A 23,456-nucleotide genomic window follows, 5' to 3' on the forward strand; every position below is an offset into this window, starting at 1 on the left:
GCACTACCTTAGCCTTTGAAATCATCTAGGACCAAGTGGCCAGGACTGACCAGTGCAGAATCAGCTAACTCTATATGACTATCAAGCTCATTAAGAGAACAGCGTGTTCCAAAATCAATTATACATTTATATTATAGAAAGGAAATGGCAGGTTTTCTTAAGTCAGGTCAATTTTACGACAGAAAGGATACATGAAATCTATATCTGGAAATAAATAACCAGAGCTGCCCAATTCTTTCATTAGATAAAGACCCTGACCATAAAAGCACAGTCATATCGATAGATACTTAAACTCTATTATTATTATTATTAATTAAATAATAATATTTATTATTAAATAATAAAATAGTTAAAATTAAATTATTTTAATTTAAACTAAATTAAAATAATACTTAAATTATTCTCTCATAATTCATCTTCTCTTTGCTAAGCCAATCGTATAAAAATACAAAATCTATTTCATTTACCAGTTAAAGTCAGACAAAGAATTGTAACAGGAAATAATATACAGAGCATTACTGAGAGATTACCACAGTCAATGGTTCGTAGTAGATTTATTCTAAGTACATTTCTGCCCTAGTCCATTTCAGGCCCATTTAACACAGAAAAAGAAAAGTTATAAAAGCATATATAAGCAATCATTGTGATTTACAGCCCCAAATCCAAAAGAAGAGCGTTTACCTAGTGTTAGAGTGACCTGTGTTTATCTCTACGTCACTATATTAAAAGTGAAACTCAGAACATGCTGTAACACAGTCCCTCAATGGTCCTCGCCCATGGAGTAAAAATGGCTTTCTGAGAGGATCACAGTGACAGCCAACTTCAGCAAATCCTAGGGTCTATTGTTGTTGAAATGACAACTTTGACAAAGCTAGGAAACATATGCTCTGGTAGCAAACACGTAAGACTATCCTGAACAAAGTTAAAGTGATTTCATACTGCCAGACTGTCTTATGACTGAATAATACAATGACATGTGCCACCATCACCTGTCACATTGATGGAGTTTTATCTTTACATTATTATTTTCAAAAGAAAAACAGACTCATTTTGTTATTGCAGTCCTGATTAAAGGCAACATGCTAATATTCAAGCATCTCAGTGGGGTTTACCAAGCTACTTAGTGGAGTAATCACTGTCCAAATTCCTTCTGTTTTAACTGAAATGCTTTCCAATTCCTCCTTAGACCACCCCACCTCACAATCAGCTATTTCTTAACCAAAACACATTTTCTTAGTCCATGGTCACTCAAACTAGAAAAACTAGTGGATGTGGCAGGACACCCTTGTAAATCCAGAACTCCAAAAGGCAGAGATGCAGGCAGATCACTATGAATTTGAGACTAGCCACAGTGAGTTCTAGCCAGCCAGGGCTACAAATTGAGACCATGTCTCTAAAACAAAGCAGAAAAAAAAAATGAACAAACAAAACCTAAGTAGACAAAATTTTTGAAAAATCAGACTTGAAGATGTTTTGTAGTTAGGCAAATACATTTTAAGTCTTCAAACAATAAACATTTTATGATTAAATATCATTGCATAGTTTTAACACAAATGGATAGGTCTGTTGTGGGAATCCCCTCTGTATGCTGTGATTACAACTAGTGAATGAAGAAACTGTGTTGGCCTGTTGATAGGGCAGAACTTAGGTAGGTGGGGAAAACTGGACTGAATGCTGGGAGAAGGAAGGCGAAGAGAGAGATGCAATGGAGCTGCCGCTGCTGGATATAGACCTGCTGAACTTTGCTGATAGGCCACAACCTCGTGGTGATACACAGATGAATAGAAATGGACTAAATTAAGATGTAAGAGTTAGCCAATAAGAAGTTAGAGCTAATGAGCCAAGCAGTGATTTAAGTAATAAGTGATTAAGTTTCTATGTGATTATTTTGGGTCAAAGCTAGCCAGGTGGCCGGGAACCAACAAGCGGATCCCCTGCAACATATGTCCCCTGACCAGACACTGCATATGACTACTGAATAACCTACACATTTATCAGGAGGGTTACATGGCAAGAGATTCAGTAAGAAGGAAAAATATACCCACTATGAGGTGCAAAAAAAAGGAATGGAAGTGAAAACAATACGAGTGAATTCAAAATCATTCCTACTAAATAAAATCTGTATTGAAGATAAACAGTCTACACCTTCACTTAAGACAGTAGGGAAACAGACCCTTTTTTGAGGTAAAGGAGATTATGGGAAATTAGAAATAAACTGATGTTCTTTGGGAATTACTGATAACACAGTGACATTGACATCAGCAGGTATGCTTCACCTAAAGCACACACGCACAAGGAGAGAGAGAGAGAGAGAGAGAGAGAGAGAGAGAGAGAGAGAGAGAGAGAGAGAGAAGCTGAGATGCTCCATGCTCCAAATTCCCAGCTTGGAGCACTGAGCCTTCATTAGCAAGTGAACTGACAATGGTTTGTTTTGCTAACAAATCTCCAACTGACAATCTCCTTGACAAAATTTCTTTAAAAAAAAAAAAATCTGTTCCTTTGTCCTTATCATTTGAGAGAGCTGAAGCTACCTGAAGCAGTCTAACCCATGATTCATAGTAAAGCTTTCTTTTGAATGACAATCTTGAACCAGAGCATTTTACAGGCAAAGCAAAACAAAACAGAAGATAATTTCAATGACAACATAAACTAGTCCATTGCAAGCTGATGTGGACAAGGGCTGCTGAACAGATGATGCAGCAGTTGCTGCTAGCTTTGCCTTTTGTTCCTTTGTGCCTTCAGCTTTTCAGATACCGTGATGATGGTGTAGAAGAAAAGCTAAGGGAATATATATATTTGTGTGTATGTATACATATATAGTCTTTTTAAAACAATCTTATTTTCCATACCAATTCCAGTTCTCTCACCCCTCCCCCATCCACTCCTTAGAGAGGCTGAAGCCTGTATGGGGATTCAACAGTCTGTCACATCACTTGAGGCAGGACCAAGGCCCTCCCTCCTGTAACTAGGCTGAGCAAGGTATCCCTCCATAGGGATGAGCTTTAAAGAGCCAGTTCATACACATGGGATAAATACTGGTTCCAATGCTAGTGGCCCCACAAACTGCCCAAGCCACACAACTGCCACACACATTCAGAGGGCCCAGTTGAGTCCTATGCAGGTTCCCCAGCTGTCAGTACAGAGTCAGTAAGTTCCCAGTAGCTCAGGTCAGTTGTTTCTGTAGGTTTCCCTATCATGGTCTTGGCCCCATTGCTCATAATATCATTCTTCCCTATATCTGGACACCAGGAGTATATATATTATATATTATCATATATAGTTTGAATTTAGAGAAAGCAAACATAAAGCACTAAAAATAACCTGGAAAAGAAAATGTGTAATGCAAAACAAAGGGTATGAATATCATGACAGTTTTCATAGGGAGGACTTATCATAAATTTCATTTCTAATAACTTCCATAGTGACAAGTGGGGTCTGCTCAGTCTGAGCCATGGGAACATGAAGGCACCTGCGTGGACTTACACATGAACATAGCTGCAGTGTCCCTAAACCTGTCTTACTCACACTGGTTTAAGGAAACAACCAAAGGAAACCCCCGCCTGCTGAACCAAGGAAAATGATGCAAAACCCACGCAACACATTTAATTCCAGCCTTGTATCCTTTCTCTGGGGCTACTAATTAGCTGTTATGTATATGGTCTAGGGAGCGTGGTATTTAATATAGTCTGAGTAATCTACCATCAGGTTTATGTGACAGGGGGGCCAGCAAGCTATCCAAAGCTTTACATCAGGATCCTTGCCTCTGGACACAGAACTGACACTTAGGGGATGTGCCAGTTTAAATGCAATTAATCATAAGGCATGCGGTACTGGAAAACAATTTCCTCCAGTTCCTGTATAGTGCTTCAAAATAGAGAAACATGATATGAAGGAGGGAAGATTAATAATGAAAATCATAAACAAGTATATAATTATTTTAAACATCAAGTAACAGCACAGTGGTCTTAGATTTCTATGTAAACACAGGCAGTTTGTTTCAGTAAAATATTCTGTAGCCAAGTTATTGTTTTCAGACATACATATTTACGTAAAATAAGTAGCCTTGTTTTCCTTGATTCATTACTTAAAGGAGAGTAAGGTGGACAAAATGAGGAGCAGCAGGGTACATGTTCAGCAGTTCTGACTGGGAAGGCATTGGTTTAGCAAGTCGAGCAATACAGCAAAGAAATAGGGGTAAAAAATAAACATAAAACTCCAGTAGCAGGTATCGACAAGGGAACACTGGATGAAAGAAACTACCAAGGAGGCTTTAGGGCTGGAGGTGGACTGGCAAATTAAAATTTGGGTTTGGCTGTGATTCAATCCCTGTCTTTCTCATGTTTTTGAAAAGTATTATTTATTAGAAGAAGAGAGATACAGTTTTATGAATGTCTGTCTGATGATTCCTTGCCTTCCTCTGAAACTGGCTCATGCCAAGGAAGGAGGTGGAAAGAACGTCGTCCATTCCCTTTCATTCCTAATGCTCCATTATGTGCCACTATTCACACGCAGTAGGTTCACACTGGACACGCCTGAAGCAAACATTGCCCCCCACCAGACTTCAAATATCAGTTTGCTTCATGAAATTTTTCAAGAAAAAAATTAAAAGGCACCTTTGTGCGGTGATATTTTGTTTCTGATCTAACAAATAAAGCTTGCCTGAAGATCAGAGTGAGGAGGGAGCCACTCGTTAGCCATAGAGGCCAGGCAGTGGTGGCTCACACCTTTAATCCCAGCCCTGGGAAGGTGGAGATGAGAAGGGATATGACTTGCTGGAGAGGGAATGTAAGGTGGGAGGAGACAGGAGCTCAGTGCACTCAGTCTAAGAACTCAGTTTGAGGATTTCATGGAGACAGGATCTTGTCCACCCTAGATCTAGGGTCTAGATTTGGTAAAGGTAAAAGGTCTCTCTAGTATCTGGCTCCTTTACTTTTCTAATCTTTCAGCATGGATCCCCTAATATCTGATTCAAAAGTTTTAAGTAATAAGGCAAATTAGAACTCACACAGCACCTTTCTTGAAACAGTTTTCTAAGAAAGCACATTCTATAACTAAAGCTTCCCATTTTACGTAAAGACACACAGTGATGCCCTCGTTAGACATATGCTTATATATTAAAGACACATCTTCTGTTTAGTCAAAACAGCCAGACACTATTATGGTTTGAGCACCAGAAAAATAGCAGGCAAAGGGCACTTGACTGGTTATTTTGCCTTAAATAAAAGTTAAAATATTCTTTTGAAAATGTTGTTCTCATTCATTTCCATACAATTATCTTGTCTAATCTTCTGAAAACAAATTCCCAACAGTAAAAATGTCATAAACATTTATTACTTTGCCTTTTGTTTCTAAAGCAATGCATTTTATAACCAAGCCTTTGAACAATATATTTGGAAGTTACTCACTTAAAATGAAGATCTTTAAAAGTAAAATGGGTCTCCACGATTCCTGTTGTTTTCACCCTGGTTCTCAGGACGTCCTGCTGAGTTGGGATGTAATTTGGCTGTGCTATTCTGTCCAAGTCATTCAAATAACTGAAAACAAATAACAACCACATTGTCAAAAGGGACGAGAGCCAAGTAAGAGTGCTCAAAACAAAAACCACAGCATACTTTAGTTATGCAGTGCTCTCAAGTCTTCAAGGGTCTTCATGAGCATAGAAAACAACCAGCTTAAGCCTCCATGTCACATAGTTACTCACAAATCTTTTAGTGCCTGTTCAAATTTGTTTCCCGGTTATAGAAATTCAAAGGAGAGTGGCTTAAAAATGCCTGAACTGAAAACTATCATGAGCTGTTTCTTAAAACTCTTACTTACACTTTTTGTATAATGCCATGCTTGGGTCTATACTTTGCTCTCTGTTGAAGACTTCATAGGTCTTAATTGTGGAGGCGGTGGTAAGCAAGCTCAGCAAACACTGGGTGGGATGTTCTTTCATTCTAGCCCTCTATTTCACTGTTCTGTTCTCTGATTCAACAGCTCTACAAACATCGAGTCCCGCAAAACAACATAGGCTCTTGTCAGTGGCCTTGGTTGCCCATCACAATTAAAGAATAAGACACTACTGTTAAAGGTGCCACATACTCCAGCTTAAGATATAGAAAAAAGCAAGTTAGAACAATTTCTTCCCTGAAGGCAAGTGTCCCAAAGGTGCTATGCAGCTGCTGAAGGAGAGAAGACCCCACAGGGCTGGTGAACCCTATGAATCAATCATCCAAGCTGCCAAGCAAAACGTTCCCATCTTTCAACAGTGGCACCACTCTCACAGAGGTAATCACCTGCTGTCTGGTTTTATTTGAGACCTGCTCCACAGCTGAGAATCCCATTAAAAACCTTTGTCTGGGGAAGTCGTAGGCCCAACTATAGTTACTAAATTGATATAACATAAAGCTACTTTCTAAATATCTATGTTTATGCTCACAGACAAAAGCTACTCTCAGTCTTGACCAGAGAAGCCTCTTTCTACAGTAACTGATGGTGAACATTGAGACTCGAGGATGTCTAAGAGGAAGAGAGGAAATGATGTCTGAGGTCTCCAACCTAAACAAGACACGGACACCACCCTCTCTAAGGCACGGAGAACTTAGGAAGAGGAGGAGGGTGTATAAGAGCCAGATCAGTCCTCTGAGAAAAGCAGAGTGAGTTTTTGAAGTTTCAGTGACATTCTTGGAGGTAAACCCTGTTCTATACAGTTCTAATTAGAGATTAAACATGAAAGATGCTTTTCGGAAACATGGGTAATAGCAGCATTGCTACCACAAACATATACACACACACATGACAGAGAAAGCATTCAAATATTGTCACTCAGAAATCATGAGTATAAGAACGTGCCAGGCAGTTCTCCAGAACAAATGACCTGGAGATGGATTTGTTAGCACAAGATAATTCATTAAAGCTGGGTTTTGAGTTTAAGCTATGGCTACTTACTATGCTGCAGAGTCATTCAGCTGGTACTCCCGGGATCTGTTGAAGCAGGCTTGCACTCCGCTGTCTTTCCACAATCTCTTTATGACGCCAGCAAGCTCTGCCGTCATGAAGCCTTCTTCTGCAGCCCCAGCAAGCACGAAGAGTTGGCGAGCGTCATCCTGCACATTCGACGGAACCAGAGGTGTTAGAGTTAAAAGATCCAGATGGAGAGATGAGCAAGAAGAAAAACGCAATTGTGAGTTTCCTTCGTGGTTTTTATAAAGGGCCACAACTTTTCTCCATCTAAAGCACCACTTGCAAAGTTGGCTTATGCAAAACAAAACGATAAACAGATGTCACAAGCCTCTGCTTTGTGGTACACGTGGCAGCTATTAAAGCACCTGGGGGCAATAAGAATAACTAATCACGGCATGTGAAGAGACCTCCGCTATCCACTGACAGAATGTTGTCGACGGAAGCTCATTTAAAACAAAAAAGATGGATGATTCAGAAAGTCATTCTTCTCCAGAGACTTTTAATCAAAGAAGCACAGCATCATTAAAGACTACCTAAAGCACAATCTAATTAAGTGTTAGCATTTTGATACAGTTTACAGATGCAAAATATTGTCAGGGAAGAGAGAAATCAATATGGCGAAAGCAACAATGGTTTCACAGAATAGTCTGTGGATTCTCACTATGTACACATACTGATAATCAGGGAGAAAGAAGCTAGGAGCAGGGTCTGTTAACCCAGGCATAAGGACAGACATCTGGAGGCTTTGGCGTAGATACACCCACAATCCACGTGAGGACAACACACACCAAGCTCTAAGGGAAAGAAGACTGGATATAAAGGGGGCCTGGTTCTGCGTTGGAGATGAAGCTGCTAACAGTTACTGAACCACAAATAACCAACCACTCGTAGTCCCTGTGGCCAAAGAGAAACAGGCGAGGAGCCTCTGGGTGTGATCCAGGCTGCCTTACACAGCCATGCGCCAGGTGGAATGAGCTCCCGCTCCAAGGAGTCTTCCACATCTGGGCTGTCGTGTAGCATGTCTTTACTAAGACCAGACACATATTCAAGTTCTGAGCTCCGAGTGTGGGTAGTAATTACCATCCCTGGTGGCAGAGTGGAGGCTTTAGGGGAGAAACCGTCTAAAAAGGAAACCTTGGTGTCACAAGTTACTACTTTACTCGGGTTATTTTTAGCTTGAGATGTGTGGTTTTGTTTAGTGGGGGAAAAAAAAACACTGCTATTCCCAAGTGCCATTCTTCCGAGCTACATCTGGCTCTCCAATCTTCAGGTTGAAGGTATTTGAAAAGCACCTACTGGGGAGGTATAGAGGCTTTAATATTTTGTTATTCTTATCATTATTCTATGCAAAATGCTGTATAAAATCTATTAGCCTATATGATCAGGTTATTATTAACAGCAACCTAGAAATGATTTAACATACACAGGTAGGATTTCTGTAGATTACATATAAATACACTTTTGGCTTTTCTAAAGTAAGTGTTTACTACAAAGTCCTGACTAGCCTTGAACTGGTGATGCTCCTGCCTCACTGCCAAGTGCTGATATTACAGAAGGGGACCACCACATCTGCAAGCCAAATCATAAATAAACTTGATCACCGTCAGATGTTGGTATTTGCTGGGATTCCGTGAACTAATCGCCCACCGCTACTGGGGGACAAAAGCATTGCAGTTGAGTCTTACAGATAGATGACGAAGTATGAGGAAGAAAAGTGTCTCAAGGCAGGCTTGTGGAACAGACAAGCTGACGATACAAACTCATCCTACCGCTAATTCCTGAAACATTTTCTTTTCAGCTGGAACTCATCATAGAAACTAATTAAGTTTCTCAGCATGGGAACACATTATTCAAGCATATGTTTTCTTCCTTAGTAAACCACAAGAGAACTGCGTGCAAGCCAGCAACACGCACACGTCCTTAGTAAAGCGGTCCCTCAGACTGCAGCCATGCTTGGTACCTTTGACCTAGCTCCAGGAGCAATAAGGCCACCCCACCTTCCACGTAATAACCTATGCACAAACAACCTGCTATTTTTGTTTACTGAACCACGGAAAACGCAATTTTGTTTAGAAAAATACCTAAGTAGTTTTTAAAACTGTACTCCATTATGCAATCTCTCATCAATGATTGTGAACTTTTGGCAGAAGAGAACAAGACCCTCCAGGCTAGATCATCAGGTTGGAGCCCTTTCTTGCGTACTTTCTAGGAAGAGGCCCTAAAGAAAACACGTAAGGAACTTTGGACGCTGTATTTATAAACTGCACTTCTCTCCCGAGGCACTCAAATGTCTCTTCCGTTTTTAGACTGCACACGTCAGTGAGACCACGCGGTCCCTTTCTTTCCATGTCTGCCTTATTGGACTTAAGACAGAATCCTCCAAGTCAGAAGAAAATGCAGAGGTAGAAAACTAAAATGTGCCCCCCCCCCCACCAGAGGAAAGGAAGTGGGTGAAGCAACAGGAAGTGTTCTTCAAAGGGTAAGCAGCAAAAAGCAGTTTGAGATTAGGTAGTACGAGGAGCAACTGCACAGCACCTAAACTAAACATATAAGTTGCATTCTATTACAATTATGTTAATTAAGCTCATGTTAGCCACTCCCCTAAATGTGAGATGATGGACATGTTGATTCGCTTTCCTGTAGTAACTCCGTTATTATCCTGTGGATTCCACAACATCGAATTGCAAACTCCCAAACTGCACAGTAAAACTAGCATTAAAAAAAAAAAGAAGAAGAAAACTCTCTTCTTCACAAAATGTCAAGGAGCTTCTTCCCCTAAAGTAACTGGAAGCCTGGCATGGTGTGATGGTGGACAGCTGTAGTCCTGGATGCTCAGGACTCTGGATGCTGACACAGGAGCATCTTCAGTACTAGGCTAGCCTGGGTTGCATAGTGAGTGCAAAGTCAGTCTAAATGACAGTGCAACGCTGTCACAGAAAAAGCTAATGGGATTTGAGCAGAATGCACTATAGGAAGATGTCTACCTCACCTTCTGTGTTGCACAACCCAAGCGATTTGCCTCAATTACCACAGCCCGGTAATCACATAAATCAGTACATAAACAATTAGTAAGTCCTTATTGTCTGAAATAATTGCCTAGAAATATAAAATATTTGTCTAATAAAATAAGTCCTTTTTCTTCTCTAAAGCAAGAAAACAAAACTGTAGGACAATGACAGTGTTTATACTCCACTCTGGAACAAGGTATTTGCAAAATATACATAAAACAAAACTCAAAATCATTTGGAGACATCAACAGGAAAACACACGGTAAGAGATAAAAGGCACAGCGACCACAGAAGAGAGGACTGGAGTGAGGTAAGCCTGAAGCAGTTTACAGGAGCCTGAAATGGTGCTGAAAGCAAAGAAGGGCTGGAGGGCACAGCTCAGAGCTAGACTTAGTTTGATTTCCAGCCTCCCTATCATCTCCAGACCAGACCACACTCCACATACTAGACAACATGGCAAGCAGCATGTGGGGCACCGATTATGTATATAATGCACACACACTTAGAAATAATATAAAAAAATTAATTATTCTTTTTAAAGTCAGAATGGACATGAACATGGAAGTAAGCCAGTTAACATGTGATCTGAGAGTGTAAATCCTAGCTCATAACTGAGCTTTGGAGTTCCTAAAGAAGCCACTTCAGTACTGTACTAGGGAGATGACACAGGCTTTCCCAGGGGTAGCTAGACACTGGGCTGGGCTGTGCATTTTACCTGAAATTATCTCATAGTCTATCCAGGATGGGGCAGACTCTGAAGGACCAGGATGGTTGACTTTTGACATGCTAAGGGTCACAAAAGGCACAAAAAGAGTTTATTTCCTATTGGGTACAGAGCAGAAACAATGCATTTTCAGGACCAAACACATCGGGATTCGTTCAGAAGCTCAAACACTCTTCAGCAGTCAAAGCAATCTGAAATATGAAATCCCCGGGGTAGGCTTTTAAAGCAACGGCTAGAAGAGTAATCATGATAGAGAAGACAAAATACCAGTAATCCTTGCACACGGAGCATCAAAAGTCCCGTCTGAAATACAAGGTGAACAATATGATAAGCTAGATGAAAAGCAGTAATAGCTCTGAACTGAGGCTTGTAAGAATAACTTTGGGCCATCAGGTCTGACATATGAATGGACATCCCTTGTCCCAGAGCTTACATCATTCATAATATTTGTCAGTGATACTGGAAATCACACAATGACAGCTTATGTTTAACCTACATAAATATGTATTGCTATATATATATGTATATATACTACATGTATACACACATATATACAAATAAAATATATAAACAATACACATATAAATATATATAAAACAATATACATACACACAAAGAATAATAAATAAATAATAAATAAAAAGTTCTGAAGAACCTTAATTGGGCAAACAAAGGATTTGGTGTGTTTGACACTCTGTGGCTCAGTGGCAACCTCAGATGATGCTTTAAGGAGCATGAAACTAAATATATTTTCTCTACAATCACAAGTAAAAAATGACAAAAAAATCGTCAGTCATTTTCTTTCGCCACAGTATTTAAAAGGGTAAATTTTAAAAAAAAATAAAAAATAAGTTAATTTTAATTCCATTTAAGATTGCAATTTTTTTGCTAAATTTCAGTGAATTTATGAGGGATCATAAGCTTCATTGTATTAAGAAAGGAAATTACTGATATTATCAAAAATAATTTTATGCATGTTTATGACAATAAATATATGTTCAAATTCATAAAAATAAAACGTACTGTCATTTTTGTTTTTCATGTGGATGTTCAGAAGTCAACAGAAACCCAGAAAGGCATGATAATTAAAAGTAAACTGAGACAAGGAAATAGCCTATGCTGGAAGAACACATCACACTTCAAGTTTTCCTGTCACCCTCAGGATGGAAACACATAAGACCACGAGCTCCTCACCTCTCTGCTCTAACACAAAGTGGAACACTACTGTGAATGCCTCCGGTGCTCACCTAGCAGGTCCAGCGAGGAAAAATGCCTCAGGGACATTTTGAAGAAATGAGATTCAGAAAGAGTAGAAATTACTGGCTATTAAAAACCTACAGTATGTGGAACAGTCTGAATTTAATACAAGCCAGGAAGATAAAAATACCAGCATAAGCTTGTATGATAGAATGAGTCATCGTGAAAGGAGTGCTTCTCTACAAACACTGATAGATAACAAGCTATAAATAGGAAAGTACACACACCTTATACTATTCATACTCGAAGCTAATAAGTTATTAATACAGAAGCATAGATATGACATATTGTGTTCATCCAACAGAAGTTTTCAGAGGGACCAAAGAACAAACAAAGATACCAAAATTCACTGCCTTGCAGAACTTTTAAAGTGGGTACAAATATTTGGTAAATCCTTGATCAACTGAAGATGTTCTAGATAAAACATAGCAGAAACAATACTGCAGGGAGTTTTAATAATGAAAACTACCCAACAATGAGATGAAGGATAATAAACAAAATATGAGAAACTAGTTACTAATTACCATTGGGGAACAGAAGGCTAATGAAAATGGGACTCAGCAAACCATGGGTAAGCAAACAGGGCACAAGCCACAACCGAAAATAATATATAGCAAGTAAGGGTGTGGAAAACCACACACCTGAATGAATTCGCATTACACTGAGCTAGGACTCACTAACCACAAATCAGGCAATTCCCTTAACTTTGGCTGCCTAGAGTAAGAAGAAAATGTATTCACAGATTGCTGTCAAGGTGAACTGCTAAATATTCCTCAACAGCCATCTTGCAAATCAGGCAGACAGACAAAGAGTAACCAACAAGCTGATGAAAACAAACCACACAAGTATTCAAGGAGAAACGTGACCATCTTCTAAGGGCAAACAGGCTGGTCAGGAAGATGCTTAGTGGACCTTGGGCAGGCTCAGAGTTCCTCATAGCGTAAGGTATGAGTGAAATTATTACCTTGTAATAATCCTTTATAATAATAAACATCCTAGAATACATACATAATAATGTAATATAAATAATAATAAAATCCTATATAATAATAAAGCTGTAATAATAGTTTAGATTCATTTCCAATTTATTCCAGATCTAATACTACTATAAAAATAAAGTCCAATGATATATAAATAAAACTTCCTATCTTCAAAGCTATCTTAGCAAACATTCTCTGCCAATCACTATGAACCCATATAAACATGCTTTCCAGCTGTCCTCATTCTGTGTATTTTACTGTAGGCTAGCCCACTGTTCTAACTAGAGGAACAATGGCCTATCATATGTTAACAGTTCTACATAAAGCTTCCTACCACATAATAATCTAAATTATCAATACTTCAGTATGCATAGATGGACCACCCTCACTTTGAGAAAGATTTGAAGAGACAGCAGCCATCAATTTAACTGTACTATGTCAATCTTGAGAATTATTTGCTGTGGAATAATCCTTCTGAACACTGTGAATATGTATTACTTTCAAGGGTTAATAAAGAACTGACTGGCCTATAGCTGGGCAGGAAGAGATTGGGCGGGAGACCCAGATTAAAAGGATGCTGGGAAGAAGAAAGGCAGAGTCTGGAGTAGCGAGGATACACAAAGAAAAGCAAAATGGAATGGACATGCCATACTGAGGAAAGGTTCCAAGCCATGGGAAAAAGCATAGATAAATATGGGCTATGTTAAAATATAATAGTTAGTTAGAACAAGCCCGAGCTATTGGCAGAGCATTTATAATTAATATTAAGCCTCTATGTATTTATTTGGGAGCTGTTGGTGGGAAAGAAACATCCACCAACAATTATTTTTGCTTTTCACAATTAAAATATATAATGTGAGCTGTGGCCATATCAGTCTGAACATGCCTGACCTTGCCTAAAATAGCCAATGTATATACTGTGTACAAACCTGCTAATTGTAGAAATTACCATACATTGGTCATAACTTCTGAAAAGTCTATTCCTTTTCCCCTCACTTCTCAAGAAGCAAACTGCATATTAAGATATAATCTCAATGCAGATGGGGGAAATCTCACGGGGCCCCACTCCTGGATGAGGAGTGATAAGCAATGAACAATGGCTGAGAGCGGCTGAGATCATCTCCCACAAGGATAGCCCTCTTACCCCATGTTATATACGAATACATATTATTTATATAATAAATATATGTTTATCCATTTATGTGTATATGTAACAACATGGTTAAAAAAAGGAGTCCTGGATTAGGGAATGAGGGAGGGCAGAGAGGGAAAGGGAAATTATGTAATTATATTCTAATTGATTATTTAATTAAAAAGATATACTCCCAACAAAAACAAGCAGGCTTTTTTTAGTATTTGTTTCATTTCAATAGAATTTGAGAAAGTTAATTCTCAAGTCCATTTGAAACAGAAATGCATACTGGTCTTAATGTTTGAGAAATGAATGGGGCAGAGTGATAAAACCTACTAGGTGCCAGTTCATCTGTGAAGCAAAGAAAACTGTGAATCTGTCAACAATATCAGTACAACTATAGATATCAAAATCAACAATTCATTGAGATCCGCTATGTCCAAGGCATGTTATAAACAGTCAGTACTGATTTTATCCTTCTTAAAATTCTATGAGGTAGATGTTCTTATTTTATCCCATTCCAATATAATAAAAGAAGATTAGAGGCACCGAGTGACATAATTGCTGGCTTGTCTGGGCAAGAACCAAAGTTACATCAGCAGAGGGAAAGAAGGGTCTATGCTCACAACCAACTGACTGTTAAAGGTGGTATTCCCAAGTCACTGGTGAATGGAATGGTTACTCAATGAATGGTAGTCAGGCAGGAGTCAAATCATATGACCTTTTTAGATCTTATTTAATAGGAAACACCCACAAGTAGGTGGATACAAACATGTAGCACAGAAAAACCATGGCATTATAGAACTTGTAATTTTCAGGTTGAGAGGATGGGTCAGTCAGGAAGTGCCTATACGCAAGCATGTGTACCTAACTCGGGTCTCCGTCACCCAGGTAAGAAGCCAGGCATGGCATTTATAATCTTAGTTTGGGGAAGACTGAGATGGGAGGAGTCCTGGAACTCCCTGGATAGCCAACCAGACTGAATTAATAAACTCCAGGTTCAGTGGGAGCTTCTGTACTGAAAAATAAAGTGAGAACAATTGAGGAGACAAAAGAGGACGTGGACTTCTTTTTGGACACAAAATGCACAGGAACACATATAGTTGCACACACACACACACACACACACGGGAACACACACCACACACACATGCACAAACACACACTCTCAAGTTTAAGACCATCGTTGGATCTACATTGAATTTGATGTCATTCTAGGATACATGAGAACAGCAGTAATCAGAGTAATTGGGAATATTGTCTTTATATCAAAGAGCAAGACAGAAGTGTTAGAATTAATTGCCAACAAACAAACAAACAAAAAACCAAGCAAGCAAACAAAAATCTTTTGTAAGAAGAAAATATTTACAACAGATGAAGGGTGAATGTCTCTAATATTAAAAGAAACCCGCTGCAAAAACAACCAATTTAACAAAAAATGAGAACATTTAGAGGAATCCATGGTGGAAACACAGATAATATAATATAAAGTATTCTCATCTTTGATCAATGCCAGAGAAAAATGAAAAGGTGACCCCGATAATCTTCCCCATTTGTAAGCTGTTCAAAATCAGAACACTGGTAAAACTTAAGTCAGTGTGGCCCTCAGAAAACAGACAGAGACGAAGGTCTTGCTACCAAAGATTATCCATTCTGCCTTCACGTGTGAAGCAGATCTGTGGTCCTTAGCAGAATTAACATCTGTTTTTCTTTTACCTTATAACATTCACAGGAATGGCTACTTCTGAAAAGGGAATTTTCACAGTGCCTTTGAATACATATTCCTTGGTTGTAGACTGTCTCTTCTTCATTTTTCTCTATCAATGTCTGACTCAGGGTACAACATTCAGCTCAGGTGTGTCGTCCTCATGGGTGGCTCTATTTAATTCATCTTTATATCCCTGAGAGCAGTTACAAGGACCTTGCAGTGGTTTAAATTCTATGCAGACGCAAGGCAGCCCGAAATACAGGACAGCTGGAACGGCAATAGGCCCTGGGAGAACACACCCTGTGTGTGAAGTGGTAACTGAGAAAGGCTGTGAGCATCAGAGATAATGGACGGAGAGCAGAAAGGAACAGCTGCTGGGTGCAGCAGGGAGCTGAGCAAAGCGGATGCACACACTGGTCCCACAGCCGCGGGAGACAGCCATAAGCCAGAGCTAAGGCTAAGCAAAAAAGTGTATTAAAAAGAGTTTGAAAAAAAAGAAAAGAATTCCTGCAGAGAAACACATGAGAATCAAATGCCTTCTCATGAAGTTGCCTGCATTGTCCCTGCATGCTCTCCCAGCATAGGTTTGAAGCATCTTTTCTTGCAACCATGGGAAGATCTGCTTCACAGTGTGGTGAGTGTGGGTTGTTGCTGAGTTTGGTTTGGTTTTCAAAGATGAGGTTTCTCTTTGCAACCCAGATTAGTCTGGAATTTACCATGTAGGTTCTGAGCTCAAACCCATGACAATCGTCCTGTCTCAGTTTTCCCAAGTGTTAGGATAAAAAGCATGAGACTCTAGAACTCACTTATATAAATGAATTTGCTAAGTTTTCAACTGCCATAATTGGAATTGGCATAAAGTATGATTTCTGTTTACTTTTTCTCCTTAATCTCAGTGTGGATTCCATCTGTGCCATTCTTTTAAATGGAGATTAAAAAGTTACTGTTGCTGATATTTCCAAGAACATCTCAAAATAATTTTTAATAATTCATAATATTCTTCTAAATTTTCTTTCCTGAAGTAAGATTTGATAATATCTAGAATATCTTATCTCGTCTACTAATCATTCACTCTGTAATAAATGCATTTATCATTTATTCCACTAACAAATGTCCTGAATGTATTGAATAAATGAAAAATACGTTATTTAAAATGATCATGACCAAAGCCCCCAAATTGGACCTTTTCTCTCTAGATTTCTTTGCCTTATATGTCTGCTACTTTGCAGACTTCCAACCACACACCTCCATTTCCTTCCACTCTACCCTAAACCCTTACTAACAATTGCTTGCTTTTCTCTTTGATACTTGACTTCCATATTTAGTTTTGATTATCATATATGTAAAACCAGATAGTACTTTTTCATCTTTCATAATATTGTTGAGGTACATCCATGGGGCAAAAATGGCAGACTTTCCAGTCAGTGGTACATGGACAAAAAGACAAGCAACAACCCTGAAACAGACAGATGAAGCCTCAAATGGAGAGAAAAAGCCCAGGCTCTTTTCCACCAAACCGAAAGCACATTGGGGTTCAAAGGAGGGAGTCCAGCCCAGCACCTGGACCAACACTGAGCCTGCTGCCCTCAGAGCCTGTGGCAGCCCTGCCATGTAACCTCCTGCCTCCCAGCTGCTCTACCAGGCACTGGCTTGTCTGCTGAAGTCCCTTGAGCTCTGAAACTCTGATTCATATCTTTAAGCAGCCAGTATTTTCCTGTTCCAAAGATAAGCAATCTCAGAGCGATCCCATTATTCAAAGTTCAGTTAACATTGTTTTAGTCTAGGCCCACGAACAAATCGCTAAATCATTTCAGTGCTCAAATGTCTTGTTTTCTTGCTGTGTAGCCCAGGCTAACCCAAGTGGTCCAGCTTGGGGGTCATTGCAGCAATCCTCCTGCCTCAGCCTCTCCCATGCTAGACTAAACTATCTAAACTCGTGGGTCAAAATAAATCTTCCGTCTTTTTAAGCTAATTATCTTTGAGATTTTCATTGTGGTGACGGCAGATGAGTACTGGACACAGAGGCATCTACATGTCATGGTCTAGAAATAACAGGTTTGCTAATGTCCATTTGCTAAATGTGTGGCCCCTGGCTCACGGGCGATTGACAGATGTCTGGATCCGCGGTGGGGTGAGTTACAACATCATCACTAAATTAAACCACTGGCAATTTCAGAGGTCAACGGGCAATTAGAACTGGGGCCTGGCTGGTGGATTCAGGTCACATGTGTCCCTGGCCCCTTCCTGTCTCTGCCTACTTCCTGTCTACCATGACGTGACCCACGGTTCCATCACACACGCCCCACCATGCTGTTTCAGCCTGGCTGAAGACCACAGCCATGGAACCAGCCAGCCATGGACGGAAACCTTTGACGACGTGAGCCAAAAGCAAGTTTTCCCCACTTTACGTGGGGTTTGCTCGGGTGTTTTGTAGGACTGACAAAAGTTCCTAAGACTCTAATGTACCTACCATGTAGAAAATACTTCAGTGATTCCTGGACAGTCTGGATAAGCCAGGAGAAACAGCAGCCAGGCTGGAGAGTACGCATCTGTGTTCTTCTTCTTGTGCTGACTTCCAAGGCTCCTGACTTGCACCTGTTCTCTCGACTTCTTGTGTAAAGCCTCCCCAGTAGCTGTCTGGCCTCAGTTGTGCGGCTACAGAACTATCCCTGTAGGGGCTGAATTACATCATATAGGCTAATATTCCTACATTGTCTGGCGGCCAGAGAATACCGAGAGAGCCACAAGGCACAGTTTGCACCTGCCACACAGAAGGTGGTCGCCTGGCCTTTTGATACTGAAACAACCTGATGCCATCGAAAGCAAGTGGTCAGGATATGCTAATGTCGTTCTGCTCCTTCTATTGTAATTTAGGAGGTCGCCTGGGGAAGAGGTGCTTTTCTGTGTGACGAAATGGGCGTAGGTATGGCCGTGACAAAACAAGCACAGCTACAGACATGACCTAAGTCTTTCCCCTTGCTGCCTAGGAAACAGAATGCTAATGAATTTTCCCCCCTCAATTTACATTTTGAAATACAAGTTGTTTGGATAATAAATGTGGGTGATTTTTAGGATGTGAACTCAGGATTTCTTCAAGGATCACCAAAAATTTCCTCCCAAAATAGTTGAGTGAGTTGTATTTTCATTCCCACATCTCCACTCTGGTAGAAGAAATGGTTCATGTCCAGGCTGGCCCCAGACATAATGGCGCACAACGTGGTGCCCAAACCCACCACCATGAGACTCAGAGTCTCATGCTTTACCGACAAGATAGTCCTCAGACAAGCTCCAACAAAGCCACTGACTTACTGCTCGAGCAGAATCTCCGAAGTCTATCTTCAACCTCCCCATGGCCCTTATGATGGCAATGATGGACTGGATGGTGTTACTGTAGACCACCGCCTTGTACTGTTTACACTCTTCTTCTGAGTAACCAGCTTCGTGGATGATTCTGAGGAGAGCAGAGGAAAACAGGCTTACTTCCTGTACAGAAGTCACTCAGAGATGTACAAACATGTCTAACGCCTCCATCTACTTACTTCATTTGCTTCACAATCGTACTTTTCCCGGATTCGCCAGCACCTGGAAAATAAAATAAGGATTTTCTCATTCAGTATCATCACTTAAGTATCTCCAGCTCCCAGGGCACACACACACATGCGTGTGCAACACCCTCTGTGTCACTTACATTGAATGTTGTATTATATTACAGCAAAATACAAACTATGGAGGATGAAGAAGTACAAAGACCAAAGGTATAAGGTGCATCACACAGTCAGTAGGAAGTGATCTCAGAACCAACTTCCTTCTTTCCTGACCTCTTCCCATTCTTTCTTGTGGTGCTAGAGATCAATCCCTGGGCCTCACATATTCAAAGCAAGTAAATGCCCTACCACTAAACAATACTCAGCCTTGTATTCAGGATTTTGCTAAGTAAATAGATTCAGCCATTCTTACCACTGGAGGAAAAATGGGTAATTGTGTGAAATGGTTAGTGTTAACTTTTTATGACAGTAACCACTTTACTATAGAGAGATCTCTTAACAGTATGTTGCACATCTTAATACATTATAAAACAATACAATTTAAAATTAACTTTGCCTCCCAGCATAAGAATTTTCAAATTTAAGTCTATTTTCTATTACTTCATAATAAGCCTTTCAATGCCAATACACTCAGCTGAAAAAAAAATATTTCTGGTGTTATATATTCTCCAAAACATTAGAAGTATTCAGTCTTTTGTAGGCAGAGACTGATCATTCATTCCCAGCTGCCCAGACCCAAAATAATCACAAAGACTGTATTAATTAAAACACTGCTTGGGCAATAATTAGGCATCATGCTAGCTAGCTCTTACATCTTAAATTAACCCACTTCTATTAATCTGGACATCACCATGTGGCTATGGCATATAGAGTAAAGTCCTAGGCATTTGTCTCCTTCAGCAGCTACATGGCTTCTCACTGACTCCACCCACTTTCTTCCCTATCTTGGCTTGGAATTCCTACCTTAGTCTATTCTGTCCTTTGATAGGCCAAAAGCAGATTCTTTATTAACCAATGGTATACAGAATGGAATCTCACATCAGTCTTTGGCTGGGCATGGTAGCTCACAGCTATAACCCAACATTTCTGAGGCTGAGTCAGAAGAATGACACAGTTTAAAGTGACCCTTGGCTACCTACTGAGTTTCAAGATAGCTAGTGAGCCTCTATATCACAAAAAACAGAACTATGAAAATAAAAATAAATCAGCTTTGACTGAAAATTGAAGTATTATAAATTATTTTGATCATGGTTTTCCACATTGGTAGGTATTTCAACTGTTGGACAAATATCTTAACAGTAACTTTTGGCTACTTTGAAGTAGAAGGACACTGGTATAAGAAGCCACTTGAGGGACTGGAGTGATGGCTCAGTAGTTAGAAGTACTTGCTGATCTTACAGAGACCCAGGTTTTGTTCCCGTTACATTAGAGATTTCACAACCACCTGTAATTCCACTTCCAGGGTATTCAACATTCTCTTCTTGTCTCTGCAGGCACAAGGCATGTGTGTGGTACACATTCACACAGTAGGCAAAAGACTCATACACACAAAATAAAAATAGATAGTAAAAAAAATCCAGAGAGCCATGGAGATGGATTGGCAATTAGGAGCACTTCCAGGTTTGATTTGCAGTACACACATGGCAGATCACAACAATCCTAACTCCAGTGCCAGGAGATTTGATGCCCTTTTTCTGATACACACAAGTGACAAGCATATACATGGTACACATACATACAGGCAGAACATTAATGTATACAAAATAAATAAGTCTAGAATAAGGAAGAAGAGGGGAAAGGGAGGGGAAAGGGGATAATAGATGATGGGAATAGAGAGTGAGGAAGGGGAGGGAGGAGGAGAGCTAGAAGATGAGGGAAGGGATGGAGGATCAGGAAGGGGATGGAGGAAGGGGCATCCATATCCATGATAGCCACCGTCTCCAGGAACTGTAGAGATGGTTCAGCAATTAAGAGAACTTGCTGCTCTTGCTGAAGACCCTGGATCTTAGCATCCACATGGTGACTTTACAGCCATCCATAACCACAGTTACAGGAGATTTGACACAGTCTTCAGACCTCTGTGGGTATCAGGCACACACATAGTGCATATACATATATGCAGGAAAAACATTCATGTGCATAAAACAGAATTTAAAAATCCAGAAAAAAATTAAAGGAGCTACATGAGGAAATTTTTAATAAGAGTAAATGTCAATAGCAAGGGCTCTGCACTACCTACCAATCGCTAGGCAGCAAGGTTATGCCAGACAGTGCTTTTTCCGTCTTCCTTTCTCAGAGGTCACAAACCCAGGAGCCATTCTCCAACCTGTCTCCCTGACCACTTGCTACCTGCAAAAAGGTTTCCTTAGGAGCCAAACCCTAGCTTTATGTGGTACTACAGCATAAATATTAGCAAGGAAACGGGGTTCCCCCTTCACTCTCATCCCACTCAGCAGGAGCTGCTCTTACTATCTCACACGAGACCAATTACACTTTCTACGTGTTGAGAACATCTGAGCACCGCACACAGGGATAGCTGACAACTGCACACATGTGTGCCCTCTTTGGCATAACCATGTGTACAGAAGACTTAGTTCCTGTTTGAGAAAGAGCCTGGGTCATATGCTTTTATGAACCTCATTCTCCTGTTTTCCTAGGGTTGTCCCCATGGTGTTTTCTGCTCAGCATTACTGAAGAGCATAGACAGGCCAATGCCCAGGGCTAATCCCATTACAATTCTTCAAACACTATCTCCCCGGCCCCACACCCACCAACCCTGTCCTGTTTCCTCTGGCCATCGGTGATCTTCTATCAACCACACTCATCTCCTCTGCCGGCCCCACCAGATTCCACAGGTGATACTCGCTGTTCTCCTGCATCTGGTTCTGCTGGGATTCTCGGCACCTGTCACCACACAGGCAGCCAACTGGAAGGCAAGAAAGCTGTTATGTTGAAGATTTTTGAGCTCAGAGATGCTAAACTTCAGCACTGCCTTCGTCTTTTCCTCCTGTAGTGACTGGCAGACATAGAACACACACACACATACACGTACACACACACTCACACAGGGGGCATCTGAAAACGAGCTGCAGTTAAATGACCTGTTTGAAACAGCTCAAGAAGAAACTAAGTTTACTAAGTGTTTGATATTCAAGGAACCCTCACGTCAAATAGAAAGGCGGGCATTGAATAAACAATAGGGCTATTCTTTCTCTACAGACAGTCTTTGAATCTTTCGTGGCATCTGCCCATAAAAAACAATTCCAAGATAAACAACCCATCATTTGCTCTCGGTGACAGTGGCTTGGCTCTGTGAAAGGCACAATTGCAGGCATTGTGGCGCACACATTTCTCTAAACCAGGGCTGGGCCCCCTAAGTGGTACAGGGTAGGCAGTCCCCAGGAGGGCAGTCTCTAATTCTGCATTTAGAATAGTGCAGGCGCTGAGCGCAGTGTGTCATGCCGTGGTAGAACATGTCAAAACACAGGATCCATTAGGACACAGGGCAAGCCCACAGGTCCCCTCGCCTGTGCTGTTAGTGAGACCATTCCGAGCTAGAGAAGTCAGTGAGGTCTGACATCCTTGCTGAGGAGAAAGTCAGGGGACTAAATGAGACTGTTCTCAGCTGACTATTTATACAAAGATTAGGATTTACTTTTGCTCACTTTTTGTTTTGTCTTTCAAGATAGGGTTCTCTGTGTAGCCTTGGCTGTCCTGGAACTCATTCTGTAGACCAGGCTGGGCTCAACTCAGAGATCCACCTGCCTCTACCTACCAAGTATGTGCCACCACCACCTGGCTATAACTTTCAAACCTTACAGTGGAGGGAATTATTTTAATGCTAAGATTATCTTGAAAGTCTAAACCATTTTTTCACTCTCTGAAAATAATTGGTGACATGGGGTACTTGGCTTATTCTGTGAGGAGCACTCAACCTATTGCTCCTGTTGACACCTGCATAGGGTTGAAGAGGAGAAGCGGCCATCTTATTAACCAGGCATCTCCTCTTTCCACTGGTGACAAATCTCTGGACAATAGGTATCTAGAGGCATAAACACTGAAAAATGTTTTAACACTTAGCAATGTGTGTAGTTGGTTTTCAATTCTTGCTTCCATGCTAAGAAAATATTAGCATGAAAATTATAAATCCTTCCTGT

The 23,456-nt window shown here is 40.4% G+C and overlaps 1 protein-coding gene across 1 annotated transcript in view; it reads right to left on the bottom strand.

Annotated features, from left to right (window-relative positions):
* Positions 1-23,456, bottom strand: part of Gnai1 (G protein subunit alpha i1) — a 76,579-nt gene that overhangs the window by 10,567 nt on the left and 42,556 nt on the right. Inside the window, exons 2-5 of the mRNA XM_050139818.1 lie at positions 19,294-19,336; positions 19,064-19,205; positions 6,931-7,088; positions 5,406-5,534 (exon numbers count right to left, since the gene is read on the bottom strand). Coding sequence (XP_049995775.1) covers positions 5,406-5,534; positions 6,931-7,088; positions 19,064-19,205; positions 19,294-19,336 — 472 coding nt within the window. The remainder of the gene's footprint in view (positions 1-5,405; positions 5,535-6,930; positions 7,089-19,063; positions 19,206-19,293; positions 19,337-23,456) is intronic.

Source organism: Alexandromys fortis, unplaced genomic scaffold, assembly GCF_014885135.2.
Source record: "Alexandromys fortis isolate MF-2015 unplaced genomic scaffold, M_Fortis_MF-2015_v1.1 scaffold_38, whole genome shotgun sequence".
Lineage (NCBI taxonomy): Eukaryota > Metazoa > Chordata > Mammalia > Rodentia > Cricetidae > Alexandromys > Alexandromys fortis.